General features: G+C 24.0%; 1 protein-coding gene and 1 long non-coding RNA gene across 2 annotated transcripts; one reads left to right on the plus strand and one right to left on the minus strand.

Moving 5' to 3' along the window:
* The first annotated feature begins 518 nt into the window (after positions 1 to 518).
* On the plus strand, positions 519 to 1,651 carry LOC110600325. Its single transcript, XR_002485685.2, has 2 exons — positions 519 to 805; positions 928 to 1,651. It is a non-coding gene; the product is annotated as an uncharacterized LOC110600325 (long non-coding RNA).
* A 1,490-nt stretch (positions 1,652 to 3,141) lies between these two features.
* LOC110631050 (S-adenosylmethionine decarboxylase proenzyme) lies at positions 3,142 to 5,287 on the minus strand. The gene is made up of 3 exons (XM_021778757.2): positions 5,026 to 5,287; positions 4,733 to 4,888; positions 3,142 to 4,640 (listed from the first exon to the last, which is right to left on the minus strand). The coding sequence occupies exon 3, from the start codon at positions 4,420 to 4,422 to the stop codon at positions 3,319 to 3,321; it is 1,104 nt and encodes a 367-aa protein (XP_021634449.1). The 5' UTR covers positions 4,423 to 4,640; positions 4,733 to 4,888; positions 5,026 to 5,287; the 3' UTR covers positions 3,142 to 3,318.
* Between the last annotated feature and the right edge of the window lie 18,067 nt (positions 5,288 to 23,354).

The raw sequence follows: 23,354 nt of genomic DNA on the forward strand, positions 1-23,354 counted from the left end.
GAACCTATAAGTTATTTAATATATTTTTAAAAGTTACTAATCAACTAAATAATAATTCACTTAAAAAATAAAATAATTCACACTTGGTTTTTTTTCAAAGGACCCCTCCGCAAAAGAAGTAGCAATATTTGACGGAAAGGGTGAAACCGTTTACATTGAAGAACTAAAAGAGAGACTTAGGCACTGCCACAGGCCTCACTCCACGTGTATAAATATAGAGAGGATTACTATTAATAAATTAATTAAAAAGATTTTATATTATATAAATTAAATAATAATTTTTTCATAAATAAATGCTCGAATTTGAATCAACCCACAAACAAATCTTTAGGAGCACCCTCTCTTCTCTTTATTTATTTATTTATTTTTTTCCGGTGGCTGTCTCGAGAAATTTAGCCTCGACTCTAGTGCCCTGTTTGGTCAGGAGAGTAGAGTCAGGCCCTCTAAATGAAAAAAGAAAATTGCAATATGAATGAAGGGTAATAATGGAATAATGAGAATTAATAAAGGGGTGGAAAGGAAAAAGGGAAAATTGACAGAGGTTGCTTGTGCAAATATAGCTAATCTGGGCTTCCTTTACAAGCAAAACAATGTGTGTTAAGGCAAGAGAATTGAATTGAACCAAACCCAAAACAGTACAAAACAACACACAATTCTCTCTCATTTCTCACAATTATCTTGGCTTCATTATGTTTTACACACCCCAACCCTTTTTTTTTTTTTTTTTTTTTTTAATTATTACCACTATTTTTCTTAGATAGGACAAGGAAACCCATCTCAGATGAAAGCAGAAACAAGAAGAAAAGTACTGACAAATTAAATTGTTTTTCTTTCTTTCCTTCTTCTCTTCTTTGATTCATCTTCAAAACTTCATTGATTCTTCTTACTATCTCTCATTGTTTTCTTATGTTTTTTGTTTGATGATAGGGTTGCTGCAGGTGGAAGATAATGAGAGCTGGGAAATTGAAGAGCATTGTTAGGTCTTTGTGATGATATTGCTGCTAAAGCAAATGGATCTTATTCGATCCTTGCAGAAAAAAGCTTTCTTCTTCTTTCTCTTTTGCTTCCTTGGCTTCTGGTAATGATTATTTTGGCTGGTTGTTGGCGGTGGTGGTGGTGGTGGTGATATTGGCTGGACGGCTCAATCTCTGTATTGTTATGAGAAGAACTGAAAAGTTTTCATTTTTTTTCTTTCTGGGTTTCACTTTGTAACGAAGTCTTATAATGCTGATATGCAACAACAGGTTTTACTTGATTTCTTGATCTTGGTTTTGTGAATTTTCCTGCATTTTCTAGGAAACCAAACAATCCCCACCCATTACATCAGAAGAAGCAAGGATCCAACTATCTCTTAAAGGAAGGTAAAGGTTGGTGGGTAAGGGTAATGGTTTTAATTTTTTGGGGTCCCCTAAAAAGATGCAGAGTTCCATGTTTGAAAAACACTGTTTTATTATCGATTCAATTCAAAATCACTGTCAGTAGTCCTTTGCTTCTGTCCCTATTATTAATTTATTATTATTATTATTTTCTTGGGAAAGTAGAGGAGAGATTTGATGTTATAAGTTCAAATCCACCCCCTGTTACTGTTGTGTCATCTTCATTATCAACTTGTACATTTACTTCAAGAAATTTATATTTTCTTTTCTTGGAATTTGGAATTCCTTTCCTTTGTTGAATTTTCTTTTCTTTATTATCAAATATATATTATTTAACATCAGAACTTCTTAAAAAATTTTAGATAATTTACATCCTCTTTCCCTTTATAATTTTTATTCATATATTTTTTAATTATTTTAAAATTATTATATATTTTATTTAAATTATAATAATATAAATTAATTTATTTTATTTTCATAAAATATATTTTTTAATATATATAAAAAAATAAAATAAATAAAAATTATAAGAGGGATAAAATATTTAAATCATATTATACTGAAAAACTCATCATATTAAAATTAATCTACTTGAAGTATGAAAAAATTTATTAATTTTAAGCACTTAATATTTTATTATTTAATTTTTATAGTCTTTTAATTTAATAAAATATAAATTAATTAAATTTTTTAATTGACAGTATTTTAAATTTTTCTTAGTATTTAAGAATTAAAATTAATTAATAATTTTAAAATTTTAAGTATATTTTAATTTATTTTTTAAAATAAAAAAATTAATTAGTGAATTTTTTTATATTATAAAGATTAAAATAGTCAATTTTTTAAAATTGAAGAGTTAAAAATTTTAATTTGTATAAAAAATAAAAAAAGAATATTTAATACTTAATAGTTGAATATTAAATAAAAAAGATAATAAAATTTATATTTTAAAAAGTAAATGAAAAAAAAAAGAGTGACTTTCATTTTTATCAAGTCAATATATATATATTAAAATTGCCGAATTTTGAATATAAAGTGATATATGTTCTAATTTTATTATATTTTAAAAATAAAATTAATATATTTAATTTTTTATTAAAAATATAAAATAAAAAGACAAATACCACTGTTAATTTAGATTTATAAAAAAAGGCAAAGACAAGAAAGTTGAGGTAAGCCTAATGTTTGCAGCTGCCTGGAAATGTCCTATCATCAGTTGGACTGGAGTTTGGGGGGCTTTTCCTCCATTCGAGTATTGGCATGCCTCTTCTTAATTAGTTCCCTAAAACTTTATTTTTATTCAACAAACTTTAAGTTAAAGTATCCCGTGATGTAATTAATTTGAAAATTTTATAAATTTTTCAGGATAACATATTTTTTATAAATTATACGTATAATTTACATACGAATAGAAGGTCATTTAGTAGCAGCAAGCTATATATAGGTGAAAGATTTATTTACTCGGCAAAATTTCCAATTATCTTTTTCTACCAAGTTCTTCTGGAATATTTAACCATAATTATCAAAATAATAATTACTTTTATCACTCATCTTTAAGTTTGTTAATTTAAAATTTAAAATTATTTTAAGAAATTCCATATCTGAGTACTAGCTTAATATAAACCCAAATATGCCTTATCATCTCAATCTTTATCACGATCTCTTCACTGTGCATCAAATCTTTATAATTATCAAATTAAACTCAATTAAAATATTTTTATATAAAATATTTATCTCAATTATTTAGTTTTTTATTTTTAGAAAATGACCTTAAATCTTCAATTTTATTCCGAGAAATAAAGACCCGTTTGATAGAAACACCCAAGACTACACTCGGACGAAACTAAAAAACAAACATTACTCATAAAAGACAAACCCATCAAACTATGACTCTCAGCAACAGACAAAACCTTGCGCTCATGCTTGGCTGGAGTCCACACCATCACTCCTCCTCCACGCCCACCTCCTTCCACGACTGCATCCACACCTTAGCAGGACAAGCCCTTCCATGCCCGTTCTCTTTCTTATCATAACTCCTATACACCACCCACCAACCACCACCACCCAACTCCTGCTCCACCATACTCCGGCACCAGTACCCGTCAACGTCACTGCACTCCATGGCCCACCACTTTACCCCGCCACCACAGCACGTGACCGCAACAGAGAACTCGTTTGGTCCAAAACATTTAAGCACCCTGTTGACCATTGAGTTCAAGCTAACTTCGCTACAATCGAATCCCATGGCCTCGTAGCTTGCATAACTGAAACCATCCTCTGGGGTCACGTGCACCGTTGAGAATCCTGAGCCTTCAATCCCATTCATTGAGTACCCACAGGGGTCAAAGTCAAAGTCACATATCACGTGACTCGGTATAATTTCAGATATCCCGGAATTTCTGGTCATTTCCTTAGCCGAATAATCCGCCGATTTCTTAAAAAACACGGCCGCTTTCTTTCTCTCCAATCCAGTCATGCACATCTCAACAGTGATCATATCCGTCTGATTTTCCAATGATTTCCTTGATGATGCCGAGTAAATGTGCCAGTTCCGATTCAGAGCGACGGGATCGCCAAGAAGGACGTAGGCCTCGGAGTTTAAACAGCCGAATAACTCGTTCAAGGCAGTAACCTCTTCGGAGAAGCTCCGGTGAGGGGCTGGCTGGTAATTAGGAAAAATAAAGCTGCCTCTAGAATATTTAACGTCAGACACAACCAATGAAAGAGATCCAGCAAGTTTCAGAATCGGTTCAATGGACAAGAGTAGCTTTGTAGTCCCACAAGTTTTGATTACTATTTTCAATGGGAAAATGAACAGGCTTGACTCGGAGAGGACGTAGGAATCGAACTCAGTATTAGAGAGGTGAGCTACAATGGTGCAACAAGCGGGCTCGAGGATTGAGTTCAGTTGGGAGCGAGTCAAGGCTCGTAGGCCTTTCCCAGAAGGGTCCTTGAAAATGGGTGGTTCAGTGAAGGTGATTTCAAGGCGCTTTTCAAAGCCTTCGAATCCAATTGGAGAAGGAGGCGGCGGTGAGTCAATGGCCATGGCTTAGTGAGAATTTTAACGGCGAAATGCCAGAGTACAGTGATTAGCTTTTCTGGGTTGCCTTCGAAAGGAATGATTCAAGTCTTGTTTTTGTTCAAAATCGAAAAAGAGAGAAAACAATAGACAAAGAGAATGAGAAGGAAAATCCTAATCTACCGAAGGAGGCATTTTCGTTTTCTTTTCTTCTTGGGATCGTATCAGGATGGCTTCCTTACGCACTGCAACAGAGAAAACAAATATCAAACAAATTGATACAACCCAAAAAAAAAAAAAAGCAAAGTCTTTTTAGATTGGGATTTGTGATATTTACGTTGGAGTAAGCAGCAGATCGGAACTTCTCGATGCCACCGTTTGGACGGACGTCTTCGATGCTGTAGCCGAGGGGAGCTTCGTATTGTACGGAAGAATTACTACTACTAGAATTCTTCTTGCCACCTTTCGTCTCCATTACAACATCCGCACTTCTCTGCAACCCCAGAAGAAAAAGAATCAATTTTTTAATCAATCTCACTTAACAAATCTCTGAATCCAAAGATTCAACAGAAACAAATCAATGCATGCAAACTCTATATAATACCCAAAAACAAAAAAGACAACGCTCACGTATAATTTCTGAATATTATCGAAGAGGATGATTCTAATCTCCAAAGAAACTTAGAGAAAGAGAAGGTCAGAGGGACTAGCGAGCTCCAAAAACAGAGAAGAAAAAAGCAGAGCAAGAGGAGTAATTCGAGTGAATTGTTGGTGACGAGAGGATAGAGAACAAAGGTGTGTATATATAGAGAGCAAAAAAAGGGCAAATATGGGCGGGGGATTGGCGTTAGTAAAAATTTCCGAAATGCTCATAGCAAGAAGGTGCCGTTTTGAGAGATTCTGTGCGTACGTCTAAATTTCCACGCGGCGGCGCTGTGACCTAAAAGCTGGGCACGTCGGGCTGTTACCTGGCCCATACCACAGGGGCCACAATATACTCCCCCGTCTCAAAAACGCAAGTTTATTTTTCTCTTACATTCATTACCATCTTTATTAATACATATTGAAAAAATAAATTAATTAAATTTCAAAATAATTATAATATAAGTGAAAAATATATATTTATTACTCTAATTTTTTTATTTATATAAAAAATAATTAAAAAACAGAATGAATCTCAAATTTACTTTAATAATAAATATATTTCAGATTTTCCTAACTCATCTCATATTTTCATTCAAAAAAAAAACAGAGTAAGTGTTTTCTAGGCGCTTTCTAAGCGCGTGTACCGGGCTAACGCTAAGAAGTAATGAGATTGGACCGTTTGGGATGTGATGCGCACGGATTAATTTAGGTTTTTAAATTAATTTGGAAGCATAACGGATAAGGTCGGGGACTCCACGCCTTGTTTACTGATGGATTCATGTCGATGTTAACTGTGTTATCATTAAATAGCTACTACTTTTGTACATAATTATTATTATTTAATTATTTGTTTATATTATAATAATATATAAATTAATTATTATAATTTTATTTTATTTTTAAAAAAAATTTAAAATGTTTTTATATTTAATAAAATTTAATATTTTAAAAATAAATATAATTAAAAAATAGTTTTTTAATATGTGTAAAATAATAAAATAAATAAAAATTATAAAATGAAAAGAGTATTTATTAACTACTCACATAATTCAGAACATATATTTATTATTTTATTTTACAATAGAATCAAACTATTGTGTCTAGAACCACATAAGAAATCTCCAGTTTGTCGAAGAAGATAGAGAAAAAAAAGGAGAAGAATGCAATAGAGACTTGTCCTTGTAGACCAATGATCATGCTATCATTATAGTGTCACGGGCAATATTGTTATTAATATTTACAGCATTGTTGGTGCCAACGCTGATAATGGGAGTAATACCAATGACTCCATTTGCATCATTATTGGTACCAAAACTTTCCATGAGAAGTTGAGATGATATATGATACCAGTTGCTCGTGGAGAAAAATATCGGAAGGTACGAGTAGGTATGTTGTTCATCTTCTTATTTGTGATTGATACCGATTTGATCAAGTGACGACGAGTATTTTCCACTTTACATCTTTAGTTTTTCTGGTATTTTTGTTGAAGTTGCATAGTTTCCTCATCCCTCCTTGTGCTTAAATTTTTCTTAGTCTTTTGGCTTCTATTGAAGGAGTTTCAGTGAACAAATTGATCGTTTTCAATCCAAAAAGATGAGAGAGAGTTCTCTGCCACCGGATCAAGCTTTGGTTTTTAGGGTTTGGACTTGGGTGTATTTTTATCTATTTCATGAAATGCAATGCACTCTTATTTTTGAAAAAAAAAGACATTAAAATAACAATCAAATAGTGAATTTTAAGAAAAGAATAATATTTTTTTTCTATAACGAGCGCTAATGATATTATTTTTAATCTCCATGCGAATATAAATCTGAAACACTAAATAGTTGGAAAATCACTTTATGAAAAATCAAACTCTGTGTGTTAGAAAAGTAGAAAAAGGTAGCTACCCTCTTCTATAGGCGAGGGTTCTCTATTCTTTGAAAGAAGGAAACAAAGGGGGCATCGCGTGGAGTAGGAGAAGTTGGAATATAAAATTATAATAATATTTAATAAAATTTGATTTTATTTAGTTTAAAAATATATTCTATATTTGAAAACTTAAATGTTATAATTTAATCTGTACTTGATGTCATAATTATTATATAGTCAGGGACTTAAAGTATTTTATGAATAATATATGAAGAACCAAAGATTTTATGATTAGTTGAATGTCATTCTCTAATATGCATTTGACGTCATGATATATATATATATATATATGATCAGAGATTAAAGTGTTTTATTAATTAATTAATGAAGGACGAATGTGTTTTTTATATCTCAAAATAAATATAGGGTAATGAAGTCATTTTCCTATGATTTAATGCCAACTTCTTTTAAAAATGGTGTTATTAAATGGATTTATTATATAAACCGTTAAATATTTGATTTTAAAAATTCGATAATTAATCCGTTAATTTTGTTAAAATCTATAAATGAAATAGTAATCCAAACAAAAATTTTTATGAGTTTCAAAAGATAATAATAAAAAAAATTATTCTACTCCTCATCTCTTTCTCACATACATTCCAAATTGGACTTTTTCAAGAAGACCTATTAGTCCCAAATTAGTTGAATTTTGATATTAAATTTTTACTGGTTCTATCAACATTTTAAAAAATAAAAAAATAAAATGTTAAGATTTTTTTTATACTTAAGCCAATAAATATTTAGTCATCTAATTAATACTATATCATAACTTGTAAATATATATTAATCAAATATCTATATTAGATATAAACTTTAAACCCTAATTAAATGTTGTTATGGTGGTTTGAGAAAATAATGACACTTTGTTAGATAAAGTCGCTAAACATATTTGGAGCTTTTTTTTTTCACACTAAAAACTCATGCATGCTTACCATCACTTATTTATTCTATAAATATGCAAGCATTGATTAAATTTAATTTTTTATTTTTTTAAATATGGTGATTATTAATGCCGTTACTGTGGTTTTGCATTCTCAACTGTTCATTCTTTAGACTTGTATATCAATGGAGTAATAGAGTTGTCGATATGATAGTCAAGTTTTACTTGAAAAATGTTTTATTATTGCAGTTTGTTTTCCATAGCAAATCCTCTTGAATAAGGGTGAGTAGTATTCAATTTAAATTAAAAATTTAATTGAATTAAATTAAAAATTTAATTAAATTAAATTAATTTAAAATTTTGATTTGATTTTTTAATCATTACAGTTTTGTTTAGTTTAATTTTAAAAATTTTAATTATTTTCATTCGATTCGATGTTGATAAAAAAAAATTAGAAAATCAAATTAAACCGATCAGTCATAATAGTATATTATTTTCAATAATATAGAGATATTAGATCATATTAAAATTAAACTATCTCAATTAAATTTTAAAATATTAAAAATAAAAATAAAATATAAAAAATTATTAAAAATTTAAATTGATCAAATCAAACTGAATCGAATTGAATTGAATCAGATCGGTTCGATTTAATTTTTATCAAAATCGATTCAGTTCAATTTTTATAAATATCAAAATTTTAATTTTTAATTTATTCAATTCGATTCAATTTTAAACTGAACCGACCAAATACTCATCCTTATCCTAGAATTAACCTTTATTTTATAACTTTTACTAGACTTATTCTAGTGCAATTAACGATAGAATCAATTAATAAATTTGTACTACTTTGTGTAATAAAATTTTGCTCCGTGTGACAGCCATGTAACTCTAAAATATTGGCAGCACTTGGGTCTCCAATCACAAGGGTAGGTAGCTTGTGTCCCATTTGTGTATATAAAAATATTAGGGATTTGGATTGATGTGAAGAAGGAGAATTGGAATCATTAATTGTGCAATTTTTTTACTTGGTCAAATGGGAAATGCATGTGGGCCTTATGAATAAAAATCCAAGTGCAAGGAGCATATACACTTAATTATGCCCTAATTATCCAATTAAGAATCCTAAATTTTTGTAATCCACCCTAGTTTTGGCTGCATTATATCCTCTTGGGCACAGAGGCAGCTCCCACTAATCACATATTTAATAAAAACAAAATAGAATGGATTTGTGTTATGTGTTTGTCCCCAAGTGGGAGACTCCTCAGCTTATGGCATGCAAATCATATCATTTCATTGTGTTCTTAATAATTCAATAAACAAATCGCACAATTCACCACAACTTTATGTCAAAATTATATTAATGTTTTATTTTAAAATATTAAAAATATTTTAATATATTTTTTAAAATTAAAAAATTAATTAATAATATTCAATTGCTAAATAACGTTAAACAGAATATCATGTTCTATCTGAATACTGATTCAAATTCGATTGCTAAACACGCTAAATTTTATTCCAACTAAATACTGATTCGAATCTAATTATTAAAATAGGATCGAATCGATTTTAATAATAATTAAAATAGTCCAATTTAAATGGAATCAAATCACTTTTAAATCTATTTTTTATTTATCTCAAAATGATTATAAATTATTTAATAATATTAAACTAAAATTTATATATTACTAATTGAATTGATAATTTATCAACTTGAATGTTTTTTCATGAATATTATATTTTTAAATATTTTCCAATGCAGTTGTGTGGCAAATTTTTAAATATATATATTTTTTTCCACATCAAGTTATGGACTAGGCTGGAAATAATTTCGTTGTATAATGCCATTTAAGTAAAAGAAGTTAAAAGTACCACAAAGGAGCACGACAAAAAAAGTGGGAAGTTTACAGTGGAACCCTTTTATTATTTTTTTTTTTAAAAAATTATTACTTAACTTTTATAATATAAAAAATTTATTAATTGATATTTTTTTTAAATGTATTCAAGCATTTCTCATATTTTAAAATATTTATTAATTAATTTTTCATTAATTTTAATAAAAAAATTAAAATATCTCTAATAAATAAAGACTAATCAGTAAATTTTTTAAAAATTTAAATAATAAATTTTTTAAAATTATAAAAATTAAACAGTAAAATTAATGAAAAAATTAATTAATATAGTTTTTAAAATTTTAAAAATATTTTAATATACGTTTTGAAATCAAAAAATTAATCAGTAAATTTTTCTTTAATATCATAGAGATTAAAAAGTATTTTTTTTTTAATTAAATAAAAAAATCTAAATGCGTAGACCAATTTTTTAATTTTTTTTGTTTGAAACGTTTGAGTTGATCAATCAAATCATTTAATTTTAAAAGTTTAATTAAAATTAAAAATCAATTGACTAGTTGTTGATGAATGCGTAATTGAACACTCTATAATGCAAATATAAATTCTCTTTAAAATTTAAAGTATTAAAATAATTTAATAAAAAAATATAATTATTTTGAAAAAAAAATAAAGGGAACAAATATTTAAAATAAATTAATTATGATATTTAAAACAAATATTTACTATCTCTAAAAATAAATTAATTATGATATTTATTAAATTATATATTAAGATATTTGTTGCTACATTAAAATTAAAATTAATTAAAAAAATCACTTTAACATTTAAAAACGCCATAGTTTTAACTTGTTTTGCAGTTCTATCACTCACTTGTTATATATGTGAGTTTATATTTAAATTGTCAAAAAATTAAATAAATTTACAATTATTTAAGCCTTAAAATATTATAATACTGGATTCGCTTAAAAAATTTAAAATTTTTCTTCATTTTATAATTTAATTTAAAATTTTTAAAATTAATAAAAAATTTTAAAATTGTAGATTTTATTTCAATTATATTCAAATTTACTATTGAACAGGAGAGAAAGAGTGTGCCTTGACGGTATGATAAAATAACGTAAATTATTTTATTATACTTATATATATTCTATATGTTATTAATATAAAAAATTTAAAAATTTTAATTATTTAATAATTTAATTTAAAATTTTAAAAATTTAATATAACAAACTCAAAATTTTTAAATTTATTTTTTTTATTTTCATTTTATTTAATGCGAAAAATTATAACTTTAACTTTTTTATTTATCATTAATTTCAATAAAAATTAGAATAGTTCTCATATTTATTTATTTTTTACTTTATAAATATATTATTAATAAATTTCACAATATTCAATATAAAATATAAGAAATATTAATATAATAAATTTAAAAAAATTAAGAAAATTAAAATTAAAAAATAAAAAAAAATCCTGTTATAATTTTTTGTACTGGGCCTGACATAATAGAGCTTTAAAAATTGAATAGTAAAAAAAGATAAAATTAAAAATTTTAAGGTGAATTATATTAATTTTTAAAATTTTAAATTAAATTATAAAATAATTAAAAATTATAATTTTTTTTATTAATAACATTTATCTATAATTCACGTGATTTTACTATTTAATTTAAATTTATAATTTAGATATAATTATAATAAATTTATAATTCTAAATAATATTATTAATTTTTAAAAATTTAAATTAAATTATAAAATAATAAAAAAATAAAAATTTTCAGATAAATAGCCCAACCTGTCTAATTATAGTTAGCACATCTGAATTTAAATTTGAAAATAAAAATGTTATTATTATGTAATATAATAGTTTTGAAGGACAATAGTGGAGCATATTAATTTATAATTTAATTATTAAACTAATAATGCCATTAATTGTATTGGGAAAAAGGAGAATGCAATGGTGATTATCCACTAATCACATATTTAAAAAAGCACAATATGTGCTTGCCACTGAGTGGTTAACCTCTTAAACACAACTATGCAAATAATTTTATTATAATTCAATATTTCTACTCTATTATCAAACAAAAAATCAAACAAACAAAGATAATGGGGTTGGCATTTTTAATATTTAATTATTTATTTTTTCAACTTCATTATTTGTTGAATAATAACTCATTTATTGAATACACTGAAGAGAAAAAAAAATAATTTAAAAAATTACTAAATCTGACTTGATTTAATTATTAAAAACATAGTAATTGCTTGATACACCTAAATTTAAATATGGTTCCTAGTAAAAAAATTCCAAAAAGTTCTCCCAAGTAATTAAAGAAGCAAGATGAACCCATTGGTGGATGAAGCCTATTGCAAAACCCAATACAGAACTTCAAGGCTTTCTGCATGAGGTTAAAGGCCCCTCAAGCCTTCGTTTTCCATTTCTGTCTATACCCATCAATATAATTTATTCTAAGGTGAAGACACCTTGATGTGGCATTACACAAATTTAGATATCTATTCAATAAAATCTAGTTGTCATCTTCAACAGAATAGAAATAACATTTCTTCAATAGGACCAGGACCAGGACCAGGACCAGGACCAGGACCAGGACCGTCCACCTATTCTATTCAATCATAATATGAACCTATAAAAACAAGTAAAGCTACTTTCTTGGTTATTAGTAGAGGCTTCAAGGATGTCATCTTCAAGGCTGGTTATCAAAACGCTACTAAACTCATTATATCACGCTACAATAAATAAATAATTTCTTATATTTATAAATTCAAATTTGATTCGTAATTGTTTTTAAAATTAAATGTAGTTATCTATTAATAATCTCACATTAATTTTCTTCTATTCAAATTTAAAAATTATTTTATTTATATAAGTATACAAAATTAATGATCTCATATCCCTTACAAATTTTGAATTCATTAACTTAAACTTACATTTAGTTTTATCTGTTTTATATTTTACTAATTTTTAATTTTTACATCACTTTAATTTTAATTTATTATTCATTTTTGAACCTTATCTTATTATTCCATATATTTAGAATTCATTTAATATAATTTTCAAATGATAAATTCATATTGTAAAATTAAATAATAATTATAATTGTAATTATATGATACTTATTATATTGTATAATTTTTTATAAGATGAAATTTTATTATTTTGATAAGATTACTTTCGGTTCTATTATTTTTTTTAATAATTTATTAAATTCTTATTTTTTTAAACAATTTTTAAAAGAATTTAATTTTTGATTTTCTAATATAATTATAACTTTATTGTTGATTGGGTAAAAAATAAATTGAATAAGGTGAAGGCTAAGTATAAATAGAAAACTTGAGTCTTAGAATAATGTGTTATAATATGTATCTTGAAATGTATACTTTGTGGGAGTTTTATTCATGGCACACGGATGATTTTTCTATTATTTCGACCACTGATCATTTAGCTTATTGAGTTTTTTCTTTTATAAATATGATCCGAGTGAAAAAATGTCATATTCCATGATACCATACTAAATTTAGGTCAGATTTAATTCAATTTCGAAAACTAGCTCGAAGGGGAGGAGTGACTCAAACCCTTATAAGGATATATTATCCTATTTCAAATCAATAAATAGGATTCAACACAATCTACATCATGTCCCTTTTCCCTCGGTCCTTTCTTCCTTGTTTCCCTCTCTTACTGAATCTTTCCATCCGACATTTTATTCCTCCGTCATATTTGTTCTCCATTACATACATCCAAATTCCATTTTAAAAAAGAATACAAATGTGAGATTTTTTTTTAAGAGAAAAAAAAGCAAGAAAGAGATGGGGATAATCATCAACAAGAACACAAAGCATTGATCACTCAAACAAAAATTGAAAAGAGAGGAAGAAAGGAGGTATTGAGAAAAAATATCTAAGGAAAAAAAAAGAGATAGTTTTATAGGGAATTGATTAGTTTGTTTTCATTTTACAATTATTTAATTCAATGTCTATGTTATAAAATTAAATTATATTTTTTTTAAAGAATCTTTAATGAATTTAATTTTAATCCTAATTGAAAGAAATAAATAGTAGAAATATTTAAAATTATAGAAATAAAATTCTATGTATAGTTAAAATTATAAGAACTAAAAATATAAATTTTTGACGCAATTAGTATTTTTTATCAAAATAACAAAAAGGGTTGATTTTATAAAATAAGATAATATTTTAATTAGATGATTTTTAAATAAAGATGAATTAATAAATTTTTAAAAATTTTATAAATTTAATAGTAATTTCTAAAAAGAATAAGATAAGGGAGGAAGTGTTGATAATATTGGAAATTATAATTTTTATTCTTTTAGAAAAATTAATTTTCTAACAAAAAATATTAATAAAAGAAATATCAATTATAACTAATCTTGTATCTTATTTATCCGTGTGTCTGAAATTTTAGAGCATATATTTTTTTAGTGTTTTTACACTCATTTAGTTTGATTTGATTATCTTTATTTGCATAAACTTTCTTATTTTAGGAAATTTTAATTTTTTTAGTTTTTTTTGGGTCGGAAGTTTTATTAGTTAAATCAAAGGCAAATGTTGATGGTATTTTGCTTCTAACTCTTCGTGTCTTGCTCTTCCATATGTATAAAAGGAGGAGAAATACGTATATTTTTTATAAAGTGATATCTAATTTTATATTAGCCTTACACAATATTTATTTTAACTTATGATAATTACAACTCAATGATATTACTGTCACTCCTGCTTCTCATCATTCTTCGTCTTTGATATGTGCTTGGATCTCTCTATATTCGGAATTTTCTAAATTCAATTATAATATTATATGGAAGGATCGATTTTCGTATGTGGTTATTACTGTCGTTATTATTAATAATATAGAGATTATTGTATATGATATCACTAGATAGAATATACTTCCTCTTAACTACTATAAGAGAAGCATGTGTCTTATTAGAATAGATTAAATTTGCATTTACTCTTTGTTTACTGTATATAAAATATAAAAAAAATTCTTATATTTTGTACAATACTTATTATATTTTCTTAATTTTGTTTTATGAAAAATTCATACCGTAGTAATTTTTTAGCACAAACGATCTCACGTATTATTATATCTTAACGTATTATTATATCTTATAAATATATGTTGCGTGCAATTATTTATTAAATTAATAAATTTTATTTATACGGATTATTGCGATTGAATTGATTATCTTATAATTTATCTTTCTCTTTTAATTCATTGTAGCAATTTTGAACTGTAATTTTTTTTAGTAAAAAGAAAAAAAAAGACAATTTGTAAGAGAAGTGGGGCAATGAACAGAAGTAGAAATAGAAATGATCATAGCCAATTGATGAAATAGAGGAAGTTGCACAAGTAGGAAAGCATACAAGTCATGAAAATTAGAATTAGAATATTCCCCCATCATGATCCCAAGTTGTCTACTTGTGCCACTAATTATTGTTGTTTTACAAGATTTTTACTTCTTCCAATCACTTTTCTAATGCTTAAAATTCAATATTTTAATGAATAGAGATTTGGCATAAAAAAGCTTCAATATTTTATATTTTATTTTTAAAATAGTTAATTAATAAAGTTTGTTGAGAATTATTATTATTTTTTTTACTTTTGAGTTTTGAATTTAACTGTAAATGTTGATATAAAGTTTTTATTACTATAATAAATTTTCAATTTTTAATAATATTTAAATTTTATATTTTTTATTATAACTAATACAATAAATTAAAAAAATAAAATAAAATAATAAAATTTGAATCGTATTAAACACTGTTATTACGAATTTATTTCGTAATCCAGTATAAAATATAAATAAAAAAATAGAATAAAGTAAAAAAATAGAATTACCTATATTTGAAAAAATGAAAACTATTTATAGTGAAAAAAATTATAATAAACGGTTATAAAAATTTTGAAATAATATTATAAAATTATAACGATAAAATTTAATATTAAATTTAAAAATTAAATCTGCAACATTAAAAAAATTTCACAAATAAAATTTTTAATGATCATAAAATTTTTTAACGATCACAAAACTTTTTAAAATTTAAACTAATTTTACAATACAATTATATTGGAATTAAAGTTGTAATATAATATAATCTATTAATCATTAAATTACTGTGTTTGAAAGAATAACATGTAATATAATAATTATTACAATCTCATATTTATTTAATTTTTTTAATTTAAACTGAATATTACTCGCTCTAATTTTATTATATTACACGATTTTTCTTATGTAAAATAATTAAAATTGTAATGTAATGATCTAATTATGGACTTCCATTATTCTTATTTACTGTTAAGTATTAAATTATTGTTATCATTTATTTTAATAATAATTTGTGACTATGAACTTAATGTGCTTATTTTTTTATTTTTTTATATTAAATATTTTTTAAAAATAACTCAAAAAATAATAAGATGAATATTCAATCGGTTTAATTTAAAATTAAACTAAACAAATTAAAAATTAAAATTTTAATATTTATAAAACGCGAACCAAATTAATTTTGAACATAAATCTGATTCAATTTGATTTTATCAATTGGACTTTTTAATAGATTTTTTACTTTTTATACTTTATTTTTAATATTTTAAAATTTAATTTAAATATTTTAACTTTTATTATAATTTAAATTTTTTATATTATTAAAAATAATATACATTATCACTAATTTTGATTTAATTATTTTATTTTTTCTAATTAAAATTAAAGTAAATTGAAATAATTAAAATTTTTAAAAATAAAAATTAAATCGAAGTAAAATTAATAAAATATTAAATTAAAAATTTAAATTAATTTAATTTGATTAATTTTTTTAATTTAAATTAAATATTACTCGAATCTAGAAAATGGTGTGATAATTATGAAATATTGAATATAGTAATTTTCAATTAATTAATGAATTGAAAATTTTGTGTACTCTCTGAATGATTTGCATATTTTCAAAGGAAAATATGAGTTTCATGATCTGGCATCACAGGCTTTTTTCCATATTATAAGAATATAGGCTGCTGCAACCCTCAACGTTTCTTTTGACAACTTATTTCTTTATTTCATATGTCCCTTCTTAATCATTGCTTTATGACTTTCATTTTTATTTTATTTTCGCATAATTTTTAGAAAAATTAATTATTTACTTTCTGTATTTTAATAAATAATAATAATTTATTCTTATTAATTAAGAGAAATTATTAAATAGTTAATAGTATGAAAAAATGTAAATTATTCAAGTGTATTTTCAAAAATAAAAAAACAATTAATTCATTTTATTAAATTATAGAGATTAAATAATAATTTTTTATATTTTTTAAAAAATATCTTGTAAATTAAATTATATTATGTTAAATTTTTTTTTGAAATGGTTAAAATTTTTATTTTATTTTATGTTTTGGAATGGAAATTAGAAATTGAAGGAGTAGAATATGAGAATTCTTAAATTTATTTAGATGCATTTATCACCAAATTAAGTATTAAATGATAGAAAATTACTTTAAAAGATCTTATTTAAATAAGATGTGTTTAATAATTATAGTCTATGGTTAATAATTAACAATTAATTATCAATATTTATAATGATTGAAGTTTTAAAAGCTAAATGATGAAAAATTACAAAATACTTTTTAGTACCTGATTAAATAGATTGATTGTGAGGTTTGGTCTTTCATCACTTGATTGGTTAATACTATTTAAAATCCAGTACAACTCTGGCTATAGGAAAGTTGGACATACTTTGCATCTAATTTAGAGATTGTTTTACATTTTTAATATATATTTTTCGGTAGGCCAATATTTAAACGAATACTATAATTAAACTTTATTTAAATATTCAATTACAATCTGATTGGATACTTTTGCCATTGTCTTTGAGTTTATTGTAAATATTTGCTACTGTATAATGCATTACCGATAAAAAAAAAAAAATTAAGTAGATCTGGATAATGAAACTTGTTCAGAACAAAATATTGAATTGGACAACTCAGTCTCTCCATATAACTCAAGTATTATAATTCAAAAACCTTATGAGGACACACACCGAGAAGAGCCGTTGTGTAAAGAATAAAATCTAATTTTTATCTCTACTCACTTAATTTTATTTTATTGTTAATATTATTATCAAATTTTATTTTTTTCTTAAAATCTCTCCGATTGAATTTAAATATATAATTTTTTTTTATTTTTTAATATAATATAATTAATTTTTTTAAAGCAAATTTACTTATTATATTAATAAAATTCCATCAAATAAAAAAAAATATCATCATAAACAGAGACAATTATATGAGCAGCTGGAATAATATTACGACGAATTCATCTAACAGAAATATCAGTTCTAGAGTTTAACAAATATTTACAATCATTTAAAATCAAATCTCTGTATAAGATAATTTGGCAAAAATGCTCTTCAAATACCTGTTTAAACCACTGTATAAGATAATTTGACAAATATACTCCTTCTTCTTTCTCATCTCTCCAGCATAAATCATTAAAATCTCGCGAACAAAGTCACGAAAGAAAATTTCTACGAGATAAAACTCGAATAAGATTTCAGGACTGACGTCGTGATTGTGATTCCAAAAACCCATAATAACCAATAAACCTCTATTGAATATTATCTTACGAAACAACCGAATCAATAAAATTTGAAGAAAAACCAACCCCAAAAACAGACACATGACTCTTCCACATTAACGAAAGACCTCCTCCCAATCTTTGTCTATTGACTGAGAAACAACCATAAAAATGTAAAAAATTACGAAAAAATTTCATACGAGAACTAATAACTTTTGTTTCCATAAAAAATAAAATGTCCGACTTGTAGCTAGTGACAAAATCCTTCAATGCATTAACTGTCCAATGATTGCCGAGTTCTCGGCAGTTCTAACACAGGACAATCATTGTTTTCGGTTATCCCGACCTTTGACAGGATGAGCCGTTTCACTGTTGCCTTTTAAATTAACATTCGCAGGGATGTTGTTAGAGGCATTCTATTGAGAGGAAGGAAAACATGTAACAATATTATGTTTAGTGTTTTTTGGCCTTTTTTGAGCATCATCATTTATTCGGCTGCACTTTTCTCATCAAACTTTTCAAAATCAATATTATTAAAAAACCCAAATAGATATCTTTTTACCTCTAATTTCATAATAGATATCCCTCTAAAAAATGTCATAAATCTACCAAAGAAATCTACATATTCTGAAAATTAATTGGATTGTATGTGAGAAATATCCCCACCATACAGAAATCATAAGTGATAATTGGAATATCTCTGAAATTCTTAACAAGAACAACAATATCTTTTTCATCAATAATCAATTACCTATATCGTTTTTCATGGGGAAGAGAAAAGAAGGAGTTAAGTTTAAGGAAAAAAAAAAAGGCGAGAGTATCGAGTTACAAAGGGATCACAGAGAAAAACTTACATAAAAAATTATTTAATATAATATAATTAATAAAATTTTTATTAATATTTTAGAATAAACTCTTTCGTTTTTAAATTTTAATTCCGTCAAAATTTAAGATTCTGTATTATGATTAAGAGAGTAAATATTTTTTATCTTTAAAATATCTTTTTTCCTGACCTTTCAATTTTTTCTATTTCCAAACAAGATGTGCAATCAATTATATCGATCAATTATTGAATATATGCTTTTCTTAAACTTTTATTTTATTATTTTTTTAATTTTGATAAATTAAATCTAAAATAAAATTAAGAATCAAAATCAAAATCTGAAACAAATAGTGAAAAAAACACCCATATGAAATCAAAGTAAAACCTACTACAATCAGAGTTTATCTCAAATAAATGAAATCAAAATCTCAAATCAAAAATATCAACTAAATTGAAAAATCACGTTAATAAAATCTCAACAATATAAAAAAAAATTATATTTAAAAAATAATAAAATATTATATTTAACAATTTTTATATTTTAAAATTTAAAATTTAAATTTTAATATATACACTGAACTGAATTTATTTAACTATTTAATTTTTTATTAAAAATTATATTAAAACATAACAGTAGCGAAAATTTGATTTTATATATATACTTTTTAATAACTTTAATAACATTATTCTATTATATAGTTTTAATAATATATTTTATATCTTATATAATTTTAATACAATCTTATAAATTATATTATTAAAATTATATAGTTATATTTAAAGAATTTAAATATTATTTTATAAATTATAAATACAAGTATAAATAACTATAATTATTTATGAGTTATTTGAGATTTAATTTAATAAAAAAATTAATTTATTTTGTGTATATACAAAATTCTCTTTATTATTTTTATATTTAATATTTTCTATTTTTATAAATTAAATTATTCATATAATTTATATATAACAATTAAATAGTTATCAATAATATTATAAATTAATTATATATCCTAATTAGTCATTGGAAATTTCTGATGTAATTTAAATAAATAATTAATTAATTATATTTTATTCTAATTAAATAAGTTTTATAAATATATATATAGTTATTAATTTAAACATAAATATATTAATTATTTTATAATTTTTAATTATATGAGTGACTCATATATTAATAATATAATATATTATATATTTTTTAATTATAATTATATAATAAATAACTATGTAAAAAGTAATATAATTTTCTTATGATCATATATCATATATTGTTAAAGTATTAATATTATTATTTTGATATTAGTTATTTAATATTTTAAAATAAATCTAAAAATATTTAATTTATTTACAAAAATTAATATTTAAAATAAAAACAAAAACTAAAATTAATGTTAAAAAAAATTGAATCGGAACTCAATAACCTAATAGCCACACATCTAGCAGTGGGAGCAACTGCAGTTAGCTAGTACCAGCACCACACCCTGCTATACCAACCAACCAATTGTACCAAACAGCCAATTAGCCATACCACACAGACCACGAAGACTCTCTCTTCTACACACGTGGAAATTATTATCTAATCTCTAACGTTTTTCTCCTTTTAGTTTTTATCAGTATAAACATTTTTTATTCATAACTTTTTATATTTTTCTGATATATTCTCTAAGTTTTATAATTTTTATTTATTTTATTTTTTGAATTATAATAATATATAAATTACTAGCATAATTTTATTTTATTTTTAAAAAAATTTTTTAAAATATTTTTCAATATTTAATAAAATTTAATATATTTAAAATGAATACAATTAAAAGTTAATAAAAAATTATATTTTTTTAATGTATATAAAAAACAAAGTGAATAAAAATTATAAAATAAAAAGAGTATTAATTTTTTTAATTTTTTAACTAACATGTAAAATTTTACAAAAATAAATAAAACAACTGAATTAAATGTGAATATTTATGTTTAAAAATGGAAATTTTTTTTATTTCCTATAATTTAATAAAATTATATTTTTAATTTTTAAATATATTTATTAGTTTTATCTTTTGAAAACTGTTAACTCCTTAGTTTCTTTTGGTTAATATTAGAAATGAGTATTTCGTTAGTTAAATTTAAAATTAAATTAAATTGAATAAATCAAAAATTGAAATTTTAGTATTTATGAAAATCAAACTAAATTGAGTTTGATCAGAAATCGAATTGAATCGGTCTAATTTAGTTCGGTTCGATTTGATCGGTTTAAATTTTTAATAAATTTTTTTATTTTTTACACTTTATTTTTAATATTTTAAAATTTGATTAAAATATTTTAACTTGATCTAATCTCTCTATATTATTGAAAATAATATACTATTATCACTAATCAGTTTGATTCAGTTTTTTCAATTTTTTAAATCAAAATCGAACTGAAATAACCGAAATTAATAAAATATTGAACCAAAATTTTAAATTAATTTAGTTCGATCGATTTTTTCAATTTGAACCGAATACTGCTCGCTTTTAGTTCATATAGATTGAATTGTGATATTTTTGAAATTATAAAAAATAATTATATTTTTAAAAATTAAATAATTATATTTTATAATTACATAAATAATTAAATAAATATATTTTATAATTACATAAATAATTAAATAAATAAATAATTAATCCTTCCATTACATAATTTTTATTTATCTTTTTTGAGTTTTATATTAATTAATTAAATATGAAATGTATATTTTATATTTCTAAAAATTTTTTAAATATTCTTATTTAAAAAATTAAATCTTTTATTGAAATATTAAAATTTTGAAAATAAAATTATAAATTATAAATATATTTATATATAAATTATTAATTAAAACATATATAAATTAAATATTGTGAATATTATTTAGATAATAATAATCAAATTAAAAATAAACAATTGTTCTATTTAAAATAATAATAAGATTAGTATTTTGAGTAGGATAATGTTGTATAAATTTAACATTAATTAAAATTTACCCTACATTTTTTTTATATGTGGACAATGTTGTCTTTAAATTCAATATAGTTGGAAATAATTTTAAAATTTCGAGCTAATTATTGACTGCAATTACGAGTTTATTTTGAATCAGCATTTAAATAGTTGATGGTGAGATGGTATTTGATTGATTTGATTTAAAATTAAATCAAATTGAATAAATTGAAAATTAGAATAATTTGATTTGATTCGATTCGGTTTGATCAGTTAAATTTTTAATAGATTTTTTTTATTTTTTATATATTTTTTTTAATATTTTAAAATTTAATTAAAATATATATTTTTTTTCAAAGCAAAACTACTAATTTTATTAATAAAATTTTATCAAATAAAAATGAAATCATTCTAAACAGAGACTAATTAACATTATGACGAACCCATCTAACAGAAATATAAGTTTTAAGTCTAACAAAATTTTATAATCATTAAAAATCAAACCCCTACATAAGATAATTTGGCAAAAATACTTCTCAAGTGTCTGTCTAAACCCCTGCATAAGATAATTTGGCACAGATGCTCCTTCTTCTCTCTCATATCTCGAGCATAAATCATTAAAGTCTCCCGAACAAAGCCACAGAAGAGAGTTTCTACGAGATAAAACTCGAATAAGGTTTCAGGACTGACGTCATCGTTGTGATTCCAGAAACCCATAATAACTAGTAAACCTCCATTAAACATTACCTTCCGAAACAACCGAATCAATAAAATTTGAAGAAAAACCAACCACAGAAACAACACATGACTCTTCCACGTTAATGAAAAGTCTTATTCCAATCCTTATCTATTGACTGAGAAGCAACTATCAAAATGTAAAAAACTACAAAAAAATTCCATGAGAACTAAAAGCTTTTATTTCCATAAAAAATAAAATGTTTCGAGAATTGCCGAGTCCTCGGCAGTTCCAACATAGGATGATTATTGCTTTCGGCTATCTCGACCTTTGACAGTATGAGCCGTTTCACTGTTGCCTGTCAAATTAACATTCACAGGGGTGTTATTATAGGCATCCTGTTGAGAGGAAGGAAAACCTGTAACAACGTTATATTTAGTGTTTCTTAGCCTTTTTTTAGCATCATCAATTATTCGGGCTGTAATCTCCTCACCCGGCGGAGCAGAATTGTTAGAATCACGCAGCCACAGGCTTGTCGGTCTATGGTTTCAACGAACAGGTGCTCTGAGGAAATCACCCCAAACAAGTCACAAAAAGTCTCCACATGACC

This window comes from Manihot esculenta, chromosome 14 (genome assembly GCF_001659605.2).
Source record: "Manihot esculenta cultivar AM560-2 chromosome 14, M.esculenta_v8, whole genome shotgun sequence".
Lineage (NCBI taxonomy): Eukaryota > Viridiplantae > Streptophyta > Magnoliopsida > Malpighiales > Euphorbiaceae > Manihot > Manihot esculenta.